The 18,913-nt window shown below is 38.7% G+C and overlaps 2 protein-coding genes across 3 annotated transcripts in view; both read left to right on the top strand.

The window, feature by feature from the left end:
* clmna (calmin a) overlaps window positions 1–13,361 on the top strand; it is a 31,454-nt gene extending 18,093 nt beyond the window's left edge. Inside the window, exons 6-13 of one of the 2 annotated variants that reach the window (XM_058615597.1) lie at window positions 493–689; window positions 1,554–1,747; window positions 2,977–3,059; window positions 3,236–5,323; window positions 6,806–6,960; window positions 9,779–9,875; window positions 9,963–10,024; window positions 10,550–13,361. In XM_058615597.1, the coding sequence (XP_058471580.1) occupies window positions 493–689; window positions 1,554–1,747; window positions 2,977–3,059; window positions 3,236–5,323; window positions 6,806–6,960; window positions 9,779–9,875; window positions 9,963–10,024; window positions 10,550–10,673 (3,000 nt within the window). In that variant the 3' untranslated portion in view covers window positions 10,674–13,361. The remainder of the gene's footprint in view (window positions 1–492; window positions 690–1,553; window positions 1,748–2,976; window positions 3,060–3,235; window positions 5,324–6,805; window positions 6,961–9,778; window positions 9,876–9,962; window positions 10,025–10,549) is intronic. The other variant, XM_058615596.1, reaches the window with a different exon arrangement.
* Window positions 13,362–15,833: 2,472 nt separating this feature from the next.
* dicer1 (dicer 1, ribonuclease type III) overlaps window positions 15,834–18,913 on the top strand; it is a 32,777-nt gene continuing 29,697 nt past the window's right edge. The window contains exon 1 of the mRNA XM_058614658.1: window positions 15,834–15,981. The gene's annotated coding sequence lies outside the window, so the exon portion shown is untranslated. The remainder of the gene's footprint in view (window positions 15,982–18,913) is intronic.

The raw sequence follows: 18,913 nt of genomic DNA, 5'->3' as shown, positions 1-18,913 counted from the left end.
CATCAAAGGAATCACTTCTTATTTCAGTTTCTTCATTTAGAGGTCACCAAAATGGATCATCTACCTCCATCTGCATCCATCATCCTCACAGTAGAGTACAGGAGTTATTATTTTGATCTCCATTTTTTTTTTAATTGTTTTTAGATATGTTAACCCAAATTATTTCACCTTTTCAATTAACAACTCCCCTAAAACATTTAGCATATTTCGCGGGGGAGCTGTGCCAATCTCAGCTGACAGCTCAGCTGGAGCGATAGGCGGGGTCACACCCTGGACATGTCGCTAGTTCTATCTATTATATTGAATAATATTTGCACATCTGAAGCATTTAAATTTGACAAATATACAGAAACTCCGACTGCTAGCATGTAGTTCATCTGGCTAGAAATAACTGTGGAATAATGATTAGCAAGGTTCACTGTAGAGGATGGTGCTCATAATGTAAAGTAACTAATCATTCAAACCGTAATCTAACTTTCTGTCTGCCTCCAGATTAAGGAGCTGACTGGGAACATCAGGAGTCAGTTCCCCTCCTCCTCCAGTCTGTCGTCCATCCCCACCAGCTCTGACTCTGACACGTCCCTGTGCAGCACACCGTCAGATGACAGGCAGCTGCTGTCCATGGCCATAAAGGAACAAAGCAAGGCCATTAAGAAACTCTTACAGTGGGTACAGAAGCGAACACGCAAGTAAGTATCGCCAGACTTTTGCTCCAAGAAGTCTGTGGGAAATGTGTGTTTGATGGTATTCTGGTTTTTTTTGTGGTAATTTGTAGCAGTCACACAGTGGAGTAGTGGTAAGCACTGTTGCCTCACAGCGAGAGAGTCAACAGTTCAGATCCCGGTCTAAGTGAGGGCTTTCTTTGGGGAGTTGTTGCTGTCGAAGTTTTTCCAACTCGCACAGATTTCAGACATTGACCAAACAAGTGGACACTGTAGGCAATATTTCACTCACTTAAATACATAATCCCTTAATTGGGAGTAGGGTGAAAGAAATGCAAGTTTCCCTTTGTGTTGGGCTAACGGGAACGGCTAACGAGATGCATTTACAGACCTTGGTAAATTTGGTAAATTACTTCTGCAAGATCTACAGCATGTTGAGCTTAGAGGAGCAGCTTCAAGATGCATTCAAGAAACCTCGTAAATGTTATCACTCCCGCAAGCACAACCCCTTCTAATGTGACACTATAGTGTGTCAAGTGGATTTGTCACTTAAATTCAATAATGACATGACTGAGCATGGATCTTTTCTCAATAAACCCTATAACAGAGACAATCATTTATAATGAAAACACAACACACTGTACTGAATCTATAATGTATTGTAGATACTGCTGTTTCCTCAGTGCAAGGATGTGTCTGTTTTTACTCATGTGTACAAGGATTTTCCTGAATCATATAAACTTAAATTTCAATAATATTAATTCACCTGCCATCGGCACTGTTGGAGTTAAACCCATCATCAACAAAACTCACTCATATTACCACAATATGAAAATGTTCTTACTTCTCTAACACTGTGTCTAACAATGTAAACTTACTCCTTGTTAATAGGTATGGTGTAGCTGTTAAGGACTTTGGGAAGAGTTGGACCAGTGGTCTGGCCTTCCTGGCTGTCATCAAATCAATCGACACCAGCCAGGTAGACATGAGGAAGGCCTTGCTGAGGAATGCCAGGGAGAATTTGGAGGACGCCTTCAGGATAGCCCACTACAGCCTCGGTATCCCACGACTCCTGGAGCCTGAGGGTAACGTTTACACATTAACCTGTGATAATCAGCCTAATTAGCAATGCTTCTTTTTTGGCCACAACCCCATTTTTAATAAGGTCTTAATAAAGGGTCTAATATACACCATTAGTAAATGCAGTTGAGCAAGTATGTTGGACCAAAACAAAGCGATTGTGACAGATCTAATGCCTATTCTGTCAGGTCACTAATTAAAACAGATTTGTAACATAATGTTACACAATGAGCCTTCTATCCAAATATTATTTTTTTATGCACCCCCGACATATCGCCATGTCAGATATTGGCAAAAAGTCCATATCATGCATCCCTGGAAAAGGGCTAGTCAGACCAATTAACCCCGATCTTGTCTCTTATTAATACTGATACTGAAATAGATACCAATACTTTTATTCAAACTACTCTATGATTTGAAGAAAAACAATCAAGATGACATGAAATAAAAATGTCCTCTTTCTTTACAATAGACATGATGAAATGCATCACGTTGAGTGTAAACAGACAGTTCAGCATTTGATTTAAATGAGAATTTGCTTCAGACGAGGCCACAGCAGTGATTCACCTCGACAGTCTCTCTGGATCTGTGGGGATCCGGTAAAATACGCTCCCGTTACCCTGTCTGTGACTGTTTTGTCACAACATCTATCCTCCATCTTCAAGTAGCAGAATAAACAGTTAGTCAGTGTGATGACTTTACCCCATGTAAACCCAGCATAAGTTCAGAGACCTGATGAGCAAAAGCATGCTGTACTGTATGTTATGTATATTATTGTATTATAAAATGACATATGCTATATCACCAAGTACTTACTCGTCTGCCATTCTTGCTTGTCGAGGCTCTTTGAGGTGCAACAGCTGCAACAGGAGCTCTTATTATGATTATTCTGATCGATCACTGCACATGTTTATGGTTTAATTTCATTCATTTCATGCACGTCGCAGCAACAATGAGGCGTGGTCAACCAGTTCATCGTTCATTTCATTACCACACCAGTCAGAGTGAACAACATCAGAACAAACAAATCTACCAACATGTACTGATAATAAATAGACCTTTACATTTTGATTAATGAATCTAGTAGATCAGACTTGTGGTGTGTTTGGGAGTGTTACTTAAGCAAACAAAGTCGGCTTATGGGGCTTATGATACAGTTACCAAACATACTATCAATGCCGTGAAATGTCAAAGCATTACAAGTGTGTGCAAGTGTGCTTTTTCATTTGCCCAGATCTGACTATCAATACACCAGACGAGCAGTCGATTATTACATATGTGGCACAGTTCTTGGAGTACTTCCCTGGCATGGAGGAGGTAAGAATCCCCCACTTTCCCCTTATGCATTTGCATATTTTCCTTGCTCCATTCAATCTGTAAATAAAATGTATTTTGTCTATACATATTGCTTGTGTTACTGGAAATTCCACCTTTTTTTTTATGAGTGTGAGCATTCATTGATCTACACTAACTTCTTTCTTCCCCCAACTCAGCCAGAGGAGCCTTGCCAGCTGATTGAACGAAGTGTCTCCATGGGCCGAATCAACTTCCACGACAGTGATGCTGACAAGGCGAGGAATGACCCTCACCAAAGCAGAGTAAAGGAGCGATCTTACCGGTTCCAGGGGGATTATGTTCCACCCCCACCCAAAATCTTAATTTCCTCCGTGTCAGAAGACAGGAGTGCCATGTCAACCCATTTCACTCCAGCTGCATCTCGCTCATGGTCCACTGAAGACTTCCTGTCAGATTCCCCTCACATGGACACAATCTCCAGCCATGTGGTTGAGGACACAAAGGAGCCTATCATTGAAGACAAACTATCTTACACTCAGTCTACTACTGGCTCTTCAGTGCCTGAGTGTGTTAATACTGATTCTGTACTTGGTGACTCAGCAGTCAGTTCACCAGAGTCCTGGATCGAGAGCGATTTTGGGGCAATGTCGGAGAGGTTTTGTGAGAGCCAAAGTGACATTTCTTTGTGTGACAGTGGAACAGTCTGCGACGTGTACCATGCCATTCCTGTAGATGTTACTCCCCATGATGAAGGATTTGTCCCATCCTTAGACGATGGAGACGCCAATGAGCAATCGTATGAGCATAATGAGACTGACTCAAAAGCATCAGTGGAGAGAACACAGGAACTAAGTGAAGGAGATTCAGAGAAAAAGGAAAAAGAAGGTGAAGTACTGACAAAGAGAGAGGCAAACCAAGATGTGGTACGAGATCGGATCAACGATGAACTCACAGAAGAAGCAGATACTCAAGAAAAGGACGAAAGGCTAGAACCTTCTTCTGAACTGTATGTTTGGCCAGATGTGCTGGTCAACACTGGTGCCCATCCCCTTGAAATCGAGAACACTAACCAGTCTGGCCTCGACCTCAACGATGATCTACCAATCCCAGACCATTTCGGAGAACTTGCGAAACAAACCAGTGTTGAAGAGAGCACTTATAAGGAACATGAATGTTTACGGGAATCGGTGGATTCCTTTGTGGATGCGCAAGGCCATGACGGACCAATGAATGTTCAAAATGAAAATGTGAACTTGTCTGAGGAGGAGGCTGCAGTAGAAACTGAATGTCAAAAAACAGATTATCCTTCTGGGGAGGATAGGGAGGTTTCCATACTTAAACTGGAAAAGGACGAAGGGGTTTTGGAAACAAGTCAAGAAGTTTTGGTGTACCGCCTGCATCTTCAAGAAAATAGTCTCACAGATAGAGATGGAACTTTGATAAACACAAATACAACTCAGCAAGAGGGAGCACCAAGTATTCCTCTGATCTCCATTTCCACAGAGCCAGAGGAAGAGGAAGAAGAAGAGAGTGAAGAAAAAGCATGTGACAAAGACGGACAAGCTCAAACAGGGAGTGAAGAGATGCACCAGCCAGAGACAACTGGACTTGATGGAACGGACCCAGATGTCAGTGTCTCTCAAAATTCAAGTGAACTGAATAATGACGATCACAGAAATTCTGTTGAAATTTCTTGGCATTTAGATGATGCGAATGAACCGAGTCTAATGAATTCTTCAAATCCAGACACAAGCATTCCCTTCACAATTGATAACATGGAAATAGGTGAACCCACTCAAGAATGTCAGCATCTTCAAGACACTTGTGAGACAGATGCCACTGACAAGGAATTAAGTGGTTGGACTCTTTCTTCACATGACACATCTCAACCTTTGAATACTGACCAGGACTCACGAGACACCGTCTCTACTAAAACACAGCAGAGCCTGTTCAATCCAGTAGAGTCAGAGTTGACCGAGAGGACGGGGATTTTATGTCATGAAACGGATGAGTCCAAAAACGTGGATTTCCTTTACGCAGACTTTGATCGAAGTTCTCCCACAGAGGATGCAGTTGACCTGATTGAACCCATGGATCTGTTCTACCCAGACAAAGAGGAACTCCAGTTCATTGAGCCACTTTACACTGAAATGCAGAGTTGGCCTTCTGTTTTGAGTGTGTCTGCTCTTGAACCAGCACCAGCTTCAGAGACTTTACTAGATGACCAACCACTCACCCTTCTTTGTGAGGACTGGAGGAATGGAGTAGATTTGATGCAAGACAAGGTAAATGTGAATTTACTAAGCAATGACTCTTTTCAACTCCTTGATTACAGTGTCAGATTAGCTTTAGATGTAACCAAGTAACCAAGTCACTGTTTGATTAAGTTTATATTGACTAAGCTAATAGCATAGCAGATAAATGAAATATTTTGAATTGGTGCGATCTGATTTTTGAACCTTAGTGTAAATAGGCTAGAAATCTTCTCTCTATAGCCACAATGAAGTAACCTTAGTTTTAGTCAAATTTGGATTCAGGATGTGTATATTGTCTGGCCTAAAGGTTTTCATACTTCATGTATACTTTGTTTTTTTTAGACTAATCACTGCTCATACATTGACTTATTTGTAGTTGCCACCACAATATTAACACTGATCATTACATTATTCCATTTTTTGTAATGGCAAAAATTATTGATGTGCAATTATGTGTGTCTATATGTATGTGCATATATATATATATATATATATATATATATATATATATATATATATATATATATATATATATATATATATATATATACACACATATGTGTATATAAGAGACAAGAGACTGATCAAGGACGTATTTTAATGTCAGGTGTGACAGGATACATTAGTTTTCTGGGGTGGCCTGATAGAGATGGGCAATACCTAAATTCATTCTAGATCAGATTAAAGAAAACTAGATCTGGTTATGGGGAAACTGGCCCGCTGCATGGTGTCCGATAAGAACTTGAAACCTGGGATGTAGATTCCAGAATATTCTTTAATAAAGGAGATGATCCAAGGAATGTGGTTAAAAATCACAGACTGCTCCTTTAATTGTGGAAGACATGTGGCCGACTCCATTTATCACAAATAATAGCTATCACACAAAAACATCACATACAGAAATATACAAATGACGGTCAATTAATAAAGACAACGGAGCAGTTTAATACACATGAGGTGCTATGGTTGCCCTCAATCACTGTCCTCTCACCACTGATGTGCATGTGCCATTATTCACTTGCTGAGCTCAGATGCCGAGCATAGGGAGACGGTGTGTCAACGCACCGCTGATTAACAGTGAGCGAGCGCACAGGGTGTACAGACTGGACAGAGCATCAACTGGCCTTTTCTACAAAATAGATAAACTGATTTTTTTTTGCGTAACAAATCGGAGGTGTGTTGTGGGAGTGTGTGTGAAGGCAGTCAAAAGAGTGTCTCACCCTCATTGTGTGAGAGTTGGTTACACCTTCAACAGTTTTACGTGTTCGACTGATTCACTGTGAAACAAAGAAGTGCTATTAATGGTAAAAGTCCAAATGTTTGTGTGTGGGGTGGCTCAGAGTTTCCAAGTTGGAAGTTCGAGTGCAGGGGTTTGTCCCTTTTCAGGAACGCCTTGTGACCTCGGAAAATTACAAATGAAGTGACAGACCAACCCTGCAAGGGCAACAAAAACATTCTCCTATACTTAATTAAGCGATGACAATATTTGTCCCTGTTTCTTGCTCTGATTAGGTGATCACTGGGATCAATCAAGAAACCCATGGGCTTTTGCATGGGGAGAAGATCAGAGGACCCTGGGGTGACGGTGTTCCAGCAGATCACAGCGATGTCAGCGAGACTGAACAACAGAGCTCAGGCTCTGCTGTGGAAAACACAGAGCCTCTGAGGTAAGTTTTCTATTCTTAGTCCTGGAACACTGAGAAACACTCTTTTCCCTGAGGGAAACCACTGTTATGGTAATGGATGGAACTGCTTTGAGAAGTTTTCTTTAACATGTAGAAAAAAGTTTATCCGTGTGGGATGTTGAGGGAAATTAATAAAACCATATGAGGGTTTAAAGGAAGACATTAAAGTGTAACTTCACTCTCAGGTCTGCTATGCTGAAAGAAGGCCAAAATCTAAAAATAAGCTGCTTGTGACCTGTGACCTAAATCCAGCTTGAATTTTGACTTTGACATGGAATGGTCCATTTAGAAACAAATCTGCTCAAAGCAGTGCTTGCTTATAAAAATCTACTGAAACTTTTTTTTTCGGGCTTCTCCCTCTCTTGGGGTCGCCACAGTGGACAATCTGCATATTTTTGATTATTTGTGATTTTTACACCAGATGCCCCACCTGACACAACCCTCTCATTTATCCAGTCTTGGGACTGGCATTAGTCCACAGGATGTGCCCCCCCACCCCCCATGGCTGGGATTCATTTAAAGTGTCAAATTAACAATGAGGAATAGAGTGCCTTGCTCAGGAATACCCCAGACCTTGACTTGACGGGGATTCAAACCAGCAACCCTCCGGTTACAAACACAATTACCTTCCACTCATTCATGATCAGTTACTGTGACTATTTGTGATATATATACACATATATGTATATATACAGCGGAGAAAATAAGTATTGAACGCGTCAACATTTTTCTCAGTAAATATATTTCCGATGGGGCTATTAGGATGAAATTTTCACCAGATGTCAGTAACAACCCAAGTTATCCACACATACAAAGAAATAAAAACAAATGAGTCCACAAATTAAGTTGTGTGTAATAAAGTGAAATGACACAGGGAGAAAGTATTGAATACACTTGCTGAAATTTATTTAATACTTAGTAGAAAAGCTTTTGTTGGTAATGACAGCTTCAAGACACCTCCTGTATGGAGAAACTAGTCGCACACATTGATCAGCTGTGATTTTTGCCCATTCTTCCACACAAATTGTCTTCAAATGTTGAAGGTTCCGGGGGCATCTTCTATGAACTCTGATCTTCAGTTCTTTCCAGAGGTATTCATTCGGATTCAAGTCAGGTGATTGACTGGACCATTCTAACAGCTTGATTTTCTTTCTCTTAAACCAATTGATTGTTTCCTCGGCTTTGTGTTTGAGATCATTGTCTTGCTGAAATGTCAACCATCTTCAGCATCCTTGTGGATGGCAGCAGATTCTTATCAAGAATATCACAATACATTTCTCCATTCATCCTTTCTTCAATTACATGAAGTCTGCTAGTGCCAGATGCTGAAAAACAGCCCCACACCATGATGCTCCCACCTCCAAACTGCACTGTTGGGATGGTGTTTTTAGGGTGATGTGATGTGCAGTGCCATTTCTCCTCCAAACATATTGTATGTTATGATAGCCAAAGAGTTTAATTTTGGTCTCATCTGACCAAATTATTTTTTCCCAGTATAACATTGGCTTGTCCAAATGTTGTGCAGCAAACTTTAACCAAGCTTCCACATGCCTTTACTTGAGCAGTGGTGTCTTGCGTGGTGAGCGTGCATAGAGGCCATGGCGGTGGAGTGCATTACTAATTGTTTTTTTTTTTAAACAACTGTACCTGCTTCTTCAAGGTCTTTCTGAAGATCTCCGGGAGTGGTCCTTGGTTCTTAGACAACTCTTCTAATTATTCTATGGACTCCTCTGTCAGTAATCTTGTGAGGAGCACCTGGTCGTGGTCGGTTAACAGTGTAACTATGTTCTTTCCACTATCGAATAATAGCTCCAACAGTGCTCACTGGAACATTCAGAAGTTTAGATATACATCTGTAACCAATGCCAGCCGTATGTTTGTCTACAATAGGCTTGTGAAGGTCTTGGGACAGCTCTTTACTTTTACCCATCTTGAAATGCTTCTTGAGTGTCACCTTGGTAATGAGAAACCTTTATAGGCCACCAATTAGGACTTATCCAGCTAATATTAATTTGCAATGATAGGGGGCAGGATTGCTTCCTAAATACTGGCTTCCTGTGCCTTCTTACACCTTTTTTTCTTCATGTGTTCAATACTTTCTCCCTGTGTCATTTCACTTTATTACACACAACTTCATTTGTGGACTCATTTGTTTTTATTTCTTTGTATGTGTGGATAACTTGGGTTGTTACTGACATCTGGTGAAAATTTCATCCCAATAGCCCCGTCGGAAATATATTTACTGAGAAAAATGTTGACGCGTTCAATACTTATTTTCTCCGCTGTATGTGTATATATATATATATTTATATATTTATATATTTATGTATATATGTATATATATATATATATATATATATATATATATATATATATATACATATATGTATATATATATATATATATATATATATATATATATATACATATACATATATGTATATATATATATATATATATTTATACATATATATACATAAAAGAAAGAAACAAAACAAATGTTTTATCGATGATTGTATTTACTGAATGCAGGAGTGATGGAATTTACAAAGTTCCTTGAATGCATCTTGAAGCTGCTCCTCTAAGCCCAAGATCCTGCAAATGTGATGCAATTTACTAAAGTCTTTGAACGCACCTTGTGAGCTTGAAACACTGTGAACCCTGTATTACTTTCACTAGCTCTCATGGAGTTCAGAATATTCAACAAATAATACCATCATATATCAAAAATGAAAAACATTTTTGCTAGAACCTTATATGGTCTGTCCAACTGTCCAAACCATTGTTTTTGTCCTTTCAGGAGTGACGTGGACCGTCCCAGCCAACGAGAGGATGTTGACAGTCTGATCCCTACAGTTCTCCGTCACAGAAAGAGGGCGAGCCTCACAGAGTCTGCGGTGAGTTTGGCATTTCCCTCCCTCTGGAGAATATACAGTACCATCCTTGGATAAATAATCTCTGTGATACTGTGTTCTCCACCCCAGCAGGACTGTCAGAGAGCTGTAACTGCAGCAACCAGAAGAGCTGATGAGGCTGACACGGTCTGGTAAGCAAATGCAGAACACGTCCAAATCGTCCTGACATTATTGTGGTCAGGCTTTCATTAAAGGAGCAGTGTGTAGGATTGCATGGCAAGGCTGCAATGATGATTTGATTGTTAATCAATCACTAAATTCATCGTAAACTACTTTTATAATCAGAGTGTGGATTGTGTTTGTTTAATAATTTAATTAAATTCTCTGATTTTCAGCTTCTTTAAATGTTATATTGTTAGTTTTTTTGGACAAAACAAGACATTTGAGAACATCTTTATTTCGAGGTTAGGGAAACACTGATGATAGTGCTGCTAATTTGAGGGTCTACTCTGTACGCTGTTGTGTGCAAATAAATGTGCTGTCATGAAATCAGAGTGTTTGCAAGTTCAGGAGGCTTTTATATCTGGAATTGGGCAACGTAAACACAAGCAAATCCAAGATATATATATTTATTTACATTTAATTCAGCTAAACTTGGATAAGCAACCTGGGTGTAACGTGAAAATGTTGTGTTCTATGTTTTTGTGATAATGTAGTTGGAGTGACAGCTCAGAGTTCTATCTGATTCTGCTGCTCTGGCTCCTGCTCTACTGCGTTTGGCTCCTGCCACAGTTGGACCTGAAGACACTGCCCAGCCTGCTGCTCAACTTTAACCACTGAACACACACACACACACACACACACACACACACACACACACACACAGCTCAACTGCCACTCGTCTCCTGTTTTCATTACACTGATTGTAAAGGTAAATTGAAGGCATTTAAAAGATTTCTATTTTAAACAACTATAAATTTGAGGTCATTGCTGTATCTGTTGATGTGGCTTTAAAGTGATATCTGTATGACAAACTGTAAGAACCACCTCTGGCTAAAAGACATCTGCCCTGAAAAGTTTTGCGAGATAGAGTCATTAAATAAAGTGAAATTTGTAACTCTGAAAAATGAGTTGCAGCTATTGTCACAATAACACTTTCACCTGTAAACAAAGCCTTTATCTCCAAAATACTATTTCATCATGACTTTTATTGTGAAACAGTTCTCTATTAATAACAACTTCCACTACTAACTAACTGTTGTTTGATAGTGTAGCATCACCCCAGCTCTTCTTTATGGACGATGGTTGCGATAGAATATGTATTTGTAATATTTTATGGCTGATGAGATGTATAAATCGATTTTTAAAAGGTTTTATGATACAGAAATATTTAATGTGATTGCCTTCTTTTTGCTTGAGCCTGAAATTGCTTTACAATGAAATATATTTCTATGTTATTTTGAACAGTGTCTCTAATGAAGGTTTATTACAAATGGATACTAAATATGATTTTCATCATAATAGTCATCAGTCCTAAAACATGACTCTACTTTTACACAGGCTCACAGTACATGACATCAGGGTTGGGGTTAGAATGGTGGCGCATGTGTGTTTGTTAATGGAATATTTGAACTTTTAACACTGTAAAAAGTCGAGCTGGCTCCAAATTCTGCTGTATTTAATGATTGCACACTGTATTAAGTATACTAATCATAGTATATTGTAAGAAATGAATGTACTTTATTGTTATGTACTAACACAAAACTTACTGACACTTACGCCTCATTTCCACATCGCCGTGTGTCTGTATTTGAGCAAACGCAAACTGAAGGTGTGTTGATTCCTGTTTTAACCTCCGTTCATCATCATCATATTTTTCAGTTCAAATTTGTGTCCTGTAAATTAGAAGTTTGAATTTTGATGTGGATTTGGAACATACCGTATGCACTTCGAGTAGTTTCGGCACTTATTATAGTCAAAATGTGTAATTTTATAAATCAAATATGTAACACACTGTGCATTAATTAATAATCTTATTTAGTTAAAAAAAAAACATATACAGTGCATATATATCCAGCACATTTTCTCACCCATCTGGCACAGCCATCTGGAGCAATGTGGGGTTAAGTGTCTTGCCCAAGGACACATGGCATGTAGACCTGTAATCAGGAATGAAACCCACCATCACTGTAGAAATGATTTTCTGTGCATTGAACACTAGATGACGGAGTTTGTAGATGACAGACACGAAACAAAATTATGTGGAAACAAGGCGTAAAGCTGCAGTAGGCAGATTTTCATTTTTCCACCATATTTTTTGGCATATAACAATAGACAGACACAAAAGCTAGGAAACTTGTTGATTGTTCAGCTAATTATTGTCCATGTTTTGGCATAGACCATGTATAAGAAATATAGGTCACTTAGTTTGTGTAAATCACTAGTTTTAGCTCTTTTTAAATAGAACATGATGTACATTTTGTAAATTTATAGGAATGAGATGATAAGTATGACACGTATGATTGGACACCTGTGTGACTGACAGCTGGTACCGTCCAATAGGAGCCTGGTTGCACGTGGTGTCTGTGGATTTCCTTTAAATGGGAGTTTTTTTGTTTTTATTTTTAACCAGAAGACTGCATGTCTTTTTATATTCGGTCTATGGATGGAGGCTATTCGTTCTAAGCCCCTCCCACCAAATGAGTACCGACAGACCTATGTACTTAATATACAAGGCAATCTCTGTATTTCAGAAAGGCTCCACCCACATTAACGTGTTTAATTGCATTTGTTGTCCAACCTTCTTTAAGACTCTTTTTCCATATTTTTTGTAGTTTTCTTTTTTAAGTTTAATCAGTCATCACTGAAACCGGAATAGCAAACCTTTAACTTTAATGCAGAATAGAACAGCTAGTAGGAGGCACCCTCTCTCAAAAACTCTGGTCACATTTTCTCTCAGCTAGAAACAGATTCTAGAGGAGGCAAAGTCAAGTATTACATTATGATGAAACGTTGTTAAGGAATTCTTGATTAGTAATGCAAAAAATATCTTATAACTTACAGAATACCACTGCCAGTAAAACTTAACAACAAAAGTGGATTTTTTTTTTTTTTTTTGTCATGTGCATAAGTGTAAAATTATTGTGCACCGATGTGCTAATGGTGTGTTTGATGCATCCACTCCCTTTACCAAAGTTGTCCTAAGTTTGAGTTCCCTAAACACAACCATGTAAACATTACTCATGCTTTTGGTTGCCACAAGAACATGCTTAACACTGTGCTTTTCATCAATTTCTCAGGAAATAAAGTATGAATCTTGATGTAAAAAAAAAAGTCTGTCTTTTTTATGGAGTAAAGAGCTATGAGTTTGTATAATTGGCACCAATTCTCTTCGAAGGAGCTGTACACGGGAATTTTACTGTCAATGAGGAGAAGTTCAGCTCAGTTTTACTCAAGAAATTCGGTACAACTTCAATTCAGCCAACAGCCAGTGTTGCACTAATGCTCTGGGGCATTGGGCTAAGAGAGGCCCCTGAAATTAGCCGAGTAACTAAAGCTGCTTTCACTCCTGCACCAGATATTTTTTTCTTAAATAATCCTTGATCACAGATTAACACAAAAGTCACTGTGGATTTTTTTCAGAGCTTCCTCTGTCAGCACCTGACACTGTCCTGTTGTTGTGAACTTGGACAGTGTCTCTCTGCGTTGGTCATGTGAATGAAGTCTGGTTCTGCCAGAATCAAAGATGGGGAGCATCTGCCTCAACCGGTTGGGGTGAAAGGAAAAATGGGGGACAGAAGGGAGAAGAGGAAGGGAAAGAGAGACCAGAATATATACAATACACGTATATATATATAAAAATACACACATATAAATATATATGTAAATATATACATATGTATGAATATATGTATATGTTTACATACATATATATAGATATATATAGTTAATAAGGATATGTTAATCTGATTTAATATGGAGCTCTTAAAAACATCTTTAAACAATGACAGTGGTTAGGGTTTGGTTGAATGATGATACTAATGATGTTAACTTAACGGTTCATCTGCTGCTTCTAAAGCTCTAGTGCTGGAAAATGATCTGTACCACTAGGAGTGGGAATGTTTTCTCTAATTGATGTGGTGTTTTATGCACAAAGAAGTGAAAAGCTGAAAATGTTTGGTGCTTGACACATGGAGCTCATGCAAATGTCCCAGATGCACCTTTGAATTGCAAATGTGGTTAAAGCTAACCTTGCACACCCACGTCAACTATTTCATAAGTGTTGATTGCACAGATGATTCTATTCTAAAGATACACTGTGTACACAGTTGCAGGACCATATTAGCCCCTTCCCCACCACCACAGACTTCTGAAAGGACTGTGTCAAGGTATATCGACTTTTGTTTTATATTGTGCACTCAAACTGCAAATTACAGTAAAATGAAATACATTGTTTTTATCAACATACATCTTGTGTGTTTGTTTTGTTCTTAATTCTTACAGTGCCGATAGATCCTTCTGGAGCAGCAGGTTGCTGTTTTCATTAAAAATAAGAAAAACTGTATTGAGAGGATAGATTGTAGCAGGAAAGTGTCAAGGTAGTGAGCAAAAGAAACTGAACCTGCTGCTGCTACACACAAATGAAGCCTCAATATTTGGGCAGAACTCTACATACAGAATGTCTGATTGTTTTCATAATGATCTCTGCATTGAGAGGTCAAAAATGTCTAATCACGAGTGTGGTCATATAAAAGAAAATGGTGTCACAGGAATTAGAATCACAATTACAATAATCCCCAGTGGAATATCACACAGAGGATATATTATTTACATGTCCTCCTAATTTTAAGGTGTGTTCTTTCCATCTATTAAGCCTTCTATTAGTAAAAAAATATTAGTCCAAAAGCCAGGGAGCATCTGGCTTTTCCCCATGCTCATAATAACCATCTCCAACCAAATTTCAGGTCACCCAGGACAAATAAATTTGAAAGGAACACAACCACTGCCATCTTCATGGTTATGCATTATTGTGCCAAATCTTCACTAAAATGGCTGAAATGAATGAAGTAAACAGGCCAAATGACTGCACACATTTCAGTCACTCCATGCAGTCTTTTTGTTTGTTTCAGTTTTTTTTTTTCACTTTTCTTGCTCCCAATATTGTTCTGCAAATGTCGATGTTAAACCTGTACCTGTATTTACAACCTCAAACCTACAAACTCACTCCCAGCTAACACCCACACTGTACTGAACAGTCCCTTTACTCCATCTATTGGTGCTACCACAACATTACTATGAATCACCTTTACGTTGACTATAACGTCTGCACAATTTTAATTGTTAATAAACAATTTCAACTGCATCCATTGTCCAAGGACCCCTTTTTCCCTCAAATCATTTTTCTTTTCACAATATAAAGAAAACAAATTTAATGTTATGACTTTTCTATCATAAACACAACATATTTGGTATTTGACTTCACTGAGGTTGTTTTTTTCCCCACAGAAATAAAATTAAATTTTTTATACTCGATTAAAACCGTATTGGATACTTTTTACTGTGATAATGTTGATGGCCATATCACTCAGCAGTTGGGCTGCAACAATTAGTTGTTTTTTAACAGTCTTGTATAAAGTACATAAAAGGGATACCAGAAAATTACTTTGGTAGAACTTGTCAAGAAGTCACCTTTTTACAACACAAGTAAAAGTCTTAAAGTATATAACATGTACTGTACTTAAGTATCAACAGTAATTTTCTGATAAAAATGTACTTAAGTTATAACTAATTCGGTTTGAATGTTTCTTTTAATAATTAGAACAAGTTGTCACATTTTTCAGCTTCCTAACGGATGTTTTCTGGTTTCTTTGATTCATATAACAAAGAAATTATTGGGCCCCAATGTTGCCCAGAACATAAAATAATTAGGGCCGGTCCTGCTTGCTGTCATCTGGTCGTAAGTCAAGGACCGGCAGTTACGTCATTTCCTTTTTCGTCGTAGCAGAGGCCCTAGTGAAAGGAAGTGGTCCCACCGTGAACGAACAGTCACCATATCGCTAAGGCAAGGGTGACAAGCAGTGAGGATATCCAACTAATGCTTTCAATTGTATTTTTTGGACAAAAAACCCAATAGAAAAACACACAGCAGGTGAGAATGTCTGTTCTGCTGTACAATTCTTCTTTCTCTAACACTCCTCTCGCTCTCTTGGCCTGGGCAGCTATCTGCTAGCTAGCGTTGTAGCTGGGTGACACGGTGCTGGTGCATGGTGGATGGTTTTGTTGCAATACACGCTGCAGTTGTTGGCCGAAGTCGCGTTCCGTTGAAGTCTAGTAGCTTCACGGGTCACAAATGGTGTGGCAGCAGCCAAGCACATACGGACAAAGGTGGCTTTTGTGATTAAAGCAGCAAGGTCAGTATTTGTTTCCGGACAGGCGCGAATAAATATTAGCTAGCCATGCTAGGTGATAGTAGCCTGTGTAATTCTGCTCCAGGGGTTTCACTCATTGCTATATGCAACGATTTTTCCCAGTAACAACTAAGCTAAAGGGCTGTCGGAGACGTGGCTCACATTATTTGTTTAAATCTTCATTTACACTGTATCCATGTCCCACTTTTCCAAGACATATCACTCCAATTGCTTTGTTTCTATGTCGTGTCAAACATTAAATAACATATCTTCATACAATACATTTCAAAGGACAAGGTACTGTATGTATGTTAATTCACCATAAAATTTTGCTCATAAGTTATATTAATATAATCCTAATTAGTTGCTAACATACTGTTGGTCATCAGCCTCTGCAAAACGTCAGCTCCCCACTTGTAGGACTGCATGGATTTAGGAACACCTGCAAAATGCATAGGTATTATTGAATGTTGCAACGACTTAACGACTTGCAAACAATATACATATTATAAGGTACTTTGGGTTTGCAACTAACATTTTTTTAGGGAAAAGGGATGGTTTGAAGAATACAATGCTGTATAGTATCGTTATACTGTACCAATATTTTATTATTGTAAATTATGATTGTTTTGCATAGTTAAAAAATACCTGCAGCAGCCCACATACTGTGTGTCTGCAGTGAATTACAATGTCAGGTGCAACATTTGACAGGTTTTTTTTGACTGTGTTTGTTATATATATTATATTTTTATCCATGCATGTGTCTTATAACTTATTCTGTAAACTCTTCTCAGATCATTCTTCTCTATTATGAAGTCATGTGGATAGATCCAAACAGTAGAAGACACTGTAAAGCAGAACTGCCACTCCTAAGAAGAGACTCAAGCAACGCTTGGTATAAACAATATTGTGTAATCCAATGCCACATTTGAAAATACATCAATATAATTTTAAAACAATTTCACTTAGGCCTTATTGTTAAAATCTTGTTTCATGGCTTTAGGCAAGCTTTAATACACTCAACTCCTGCCAACTCTTTTTTTCTCTGTCTCTTCCTGTCACAGCAAACACCACTTCCCCACTACTACCACCGATTCACCACTATACAAGCACTGGTGTGGAATTGATTTATTGACTGTAGTCTGTCTGCCTCTGCTATGCTAGGTGGCAACATGCCCCCTTTTGGCTGTTAGTATAAGCTGGGTTTTGGTTTAGCTTGCGGCTAGTTGTTAGCATGTTGAACCTTATTTCAAGTGTTTCTACCATGACGTTAAATGTTAAATTCTTTAAGCTGACATATGCATACAATTGGTAAAATTGCCACCTTTATGTTCGTGTTGTGTGTTCGTACTAGCTTCTGATATTATTTCTTGTTCAAGCTGGTAACCATGGTGCTTGTGCAGATCACTTGAGTCAGACTGTGGTCCCACTAAAGGCAGTATTAATTTGACTCCCAGTCACACTATAGGGGTGTGTTAGCTTGAGTACATGAAATCTAAGTTTGATTTAGATTTCATGTAATCTACTTTAAAACCACTGACAACAGAGCCATCTACACAGGATTCAGGCTGCTTTTACTTATGACCAGTTCACACTGAACAACTTTCAGAGTCATCGGATCACAGTGCATCTTGCAATGTGCTGTCATCAGGAGTCTTCATTTGGAGGACCTGCTGACCAGTGTTTTTTTTTTCATACAAAAAAGGGCTGAATAAGAAGTCGTTTTAAAATCGTAATTGACATTATCAAATGATAAAGGCTGCAATTAAACATTTTCTATTTTCTTATTCTATTCTAATCTAAAAAATTAAATATATACATATACATGTATTTTAGAATTGAGATTTAAAGCTTAATTTTTGTCATGGACCAGCCAATGTTTGGGCTCCATTTGATTTACTGCTGAAAATAAAATGCCATGGGTGAGCATCAGTTTGCACTAGGTTTCCTTTTACAAAGGTCTTGCTACTTGGCAGCCATCTTGGTAACACCTGCAGGCTGCTATTACAGACTAACAAGAACATGCTTCTATCTAAATAAATGGGAGAGCCAAAGCCTCTCTTTTAAAGGGAAGTGCTGTATTTTTCAACTTGGTCCCTATGTTTATAAATGTGGATCGGTATATGAATAGTACTTACAAAAAGTTTCATAATCGGTCCAGTAGATCGCCTCTGGTGGCAGCCACGACAGGCAGCAATGGCTGCAGTGGCTTGTTTTCGCCAATAAATGGTTAGGATTGTTGTTGTAAGCAATGGCGTAGGTTTGGTAACGAGGTTTGGTTTACTGTGTTGTCAGCAACAGCACATCAGCCATCAGCCACTCTCCCTCTCTGTTCTCCTCTGTGACTTGCTGCTCTGCTGTGATGCGTGCACTGATGCTCTTAAAATCCGCTCACTTTCACTCTCCTCACTGCATTTGTGCACATGTACACATTGCCCTGTCTCTAATATTGATGGGGACAATCTGGCTTTCCTCAGATATTGGTGTATTGTCCAGATGCAAACCTATGCACTTGTGTGTGTATGAATGCTGTAAGAGGAGAGCGAGAGTGAAACCATTTAATGGTTGGTGGGGTGTGAAACCTACACTCTGTTGTAAATTGTTATGCAAATTAAAATTTTCTCAGATTTTCCTAAATAGTCGATGCAAATGACAGTCTAGTGATGTAACGAT

Source organism: Solea solea, chromosome 18, assembly GCF_958295425.1.
Source record: "Solea solea chromosome 18, fSolSol10.1, whole genome shotgun sequence".
Lineage (NCBI taxonomy): Eukaryota > Metazoa > Chordata > Actinopteri > Pleuronectiformes > Soleidae > Solea > Solea solea.
Note: the sequence above shows the minus strand (reverse complement) of the source record. Positions and strands in the feature narration are given on the sequence as shown.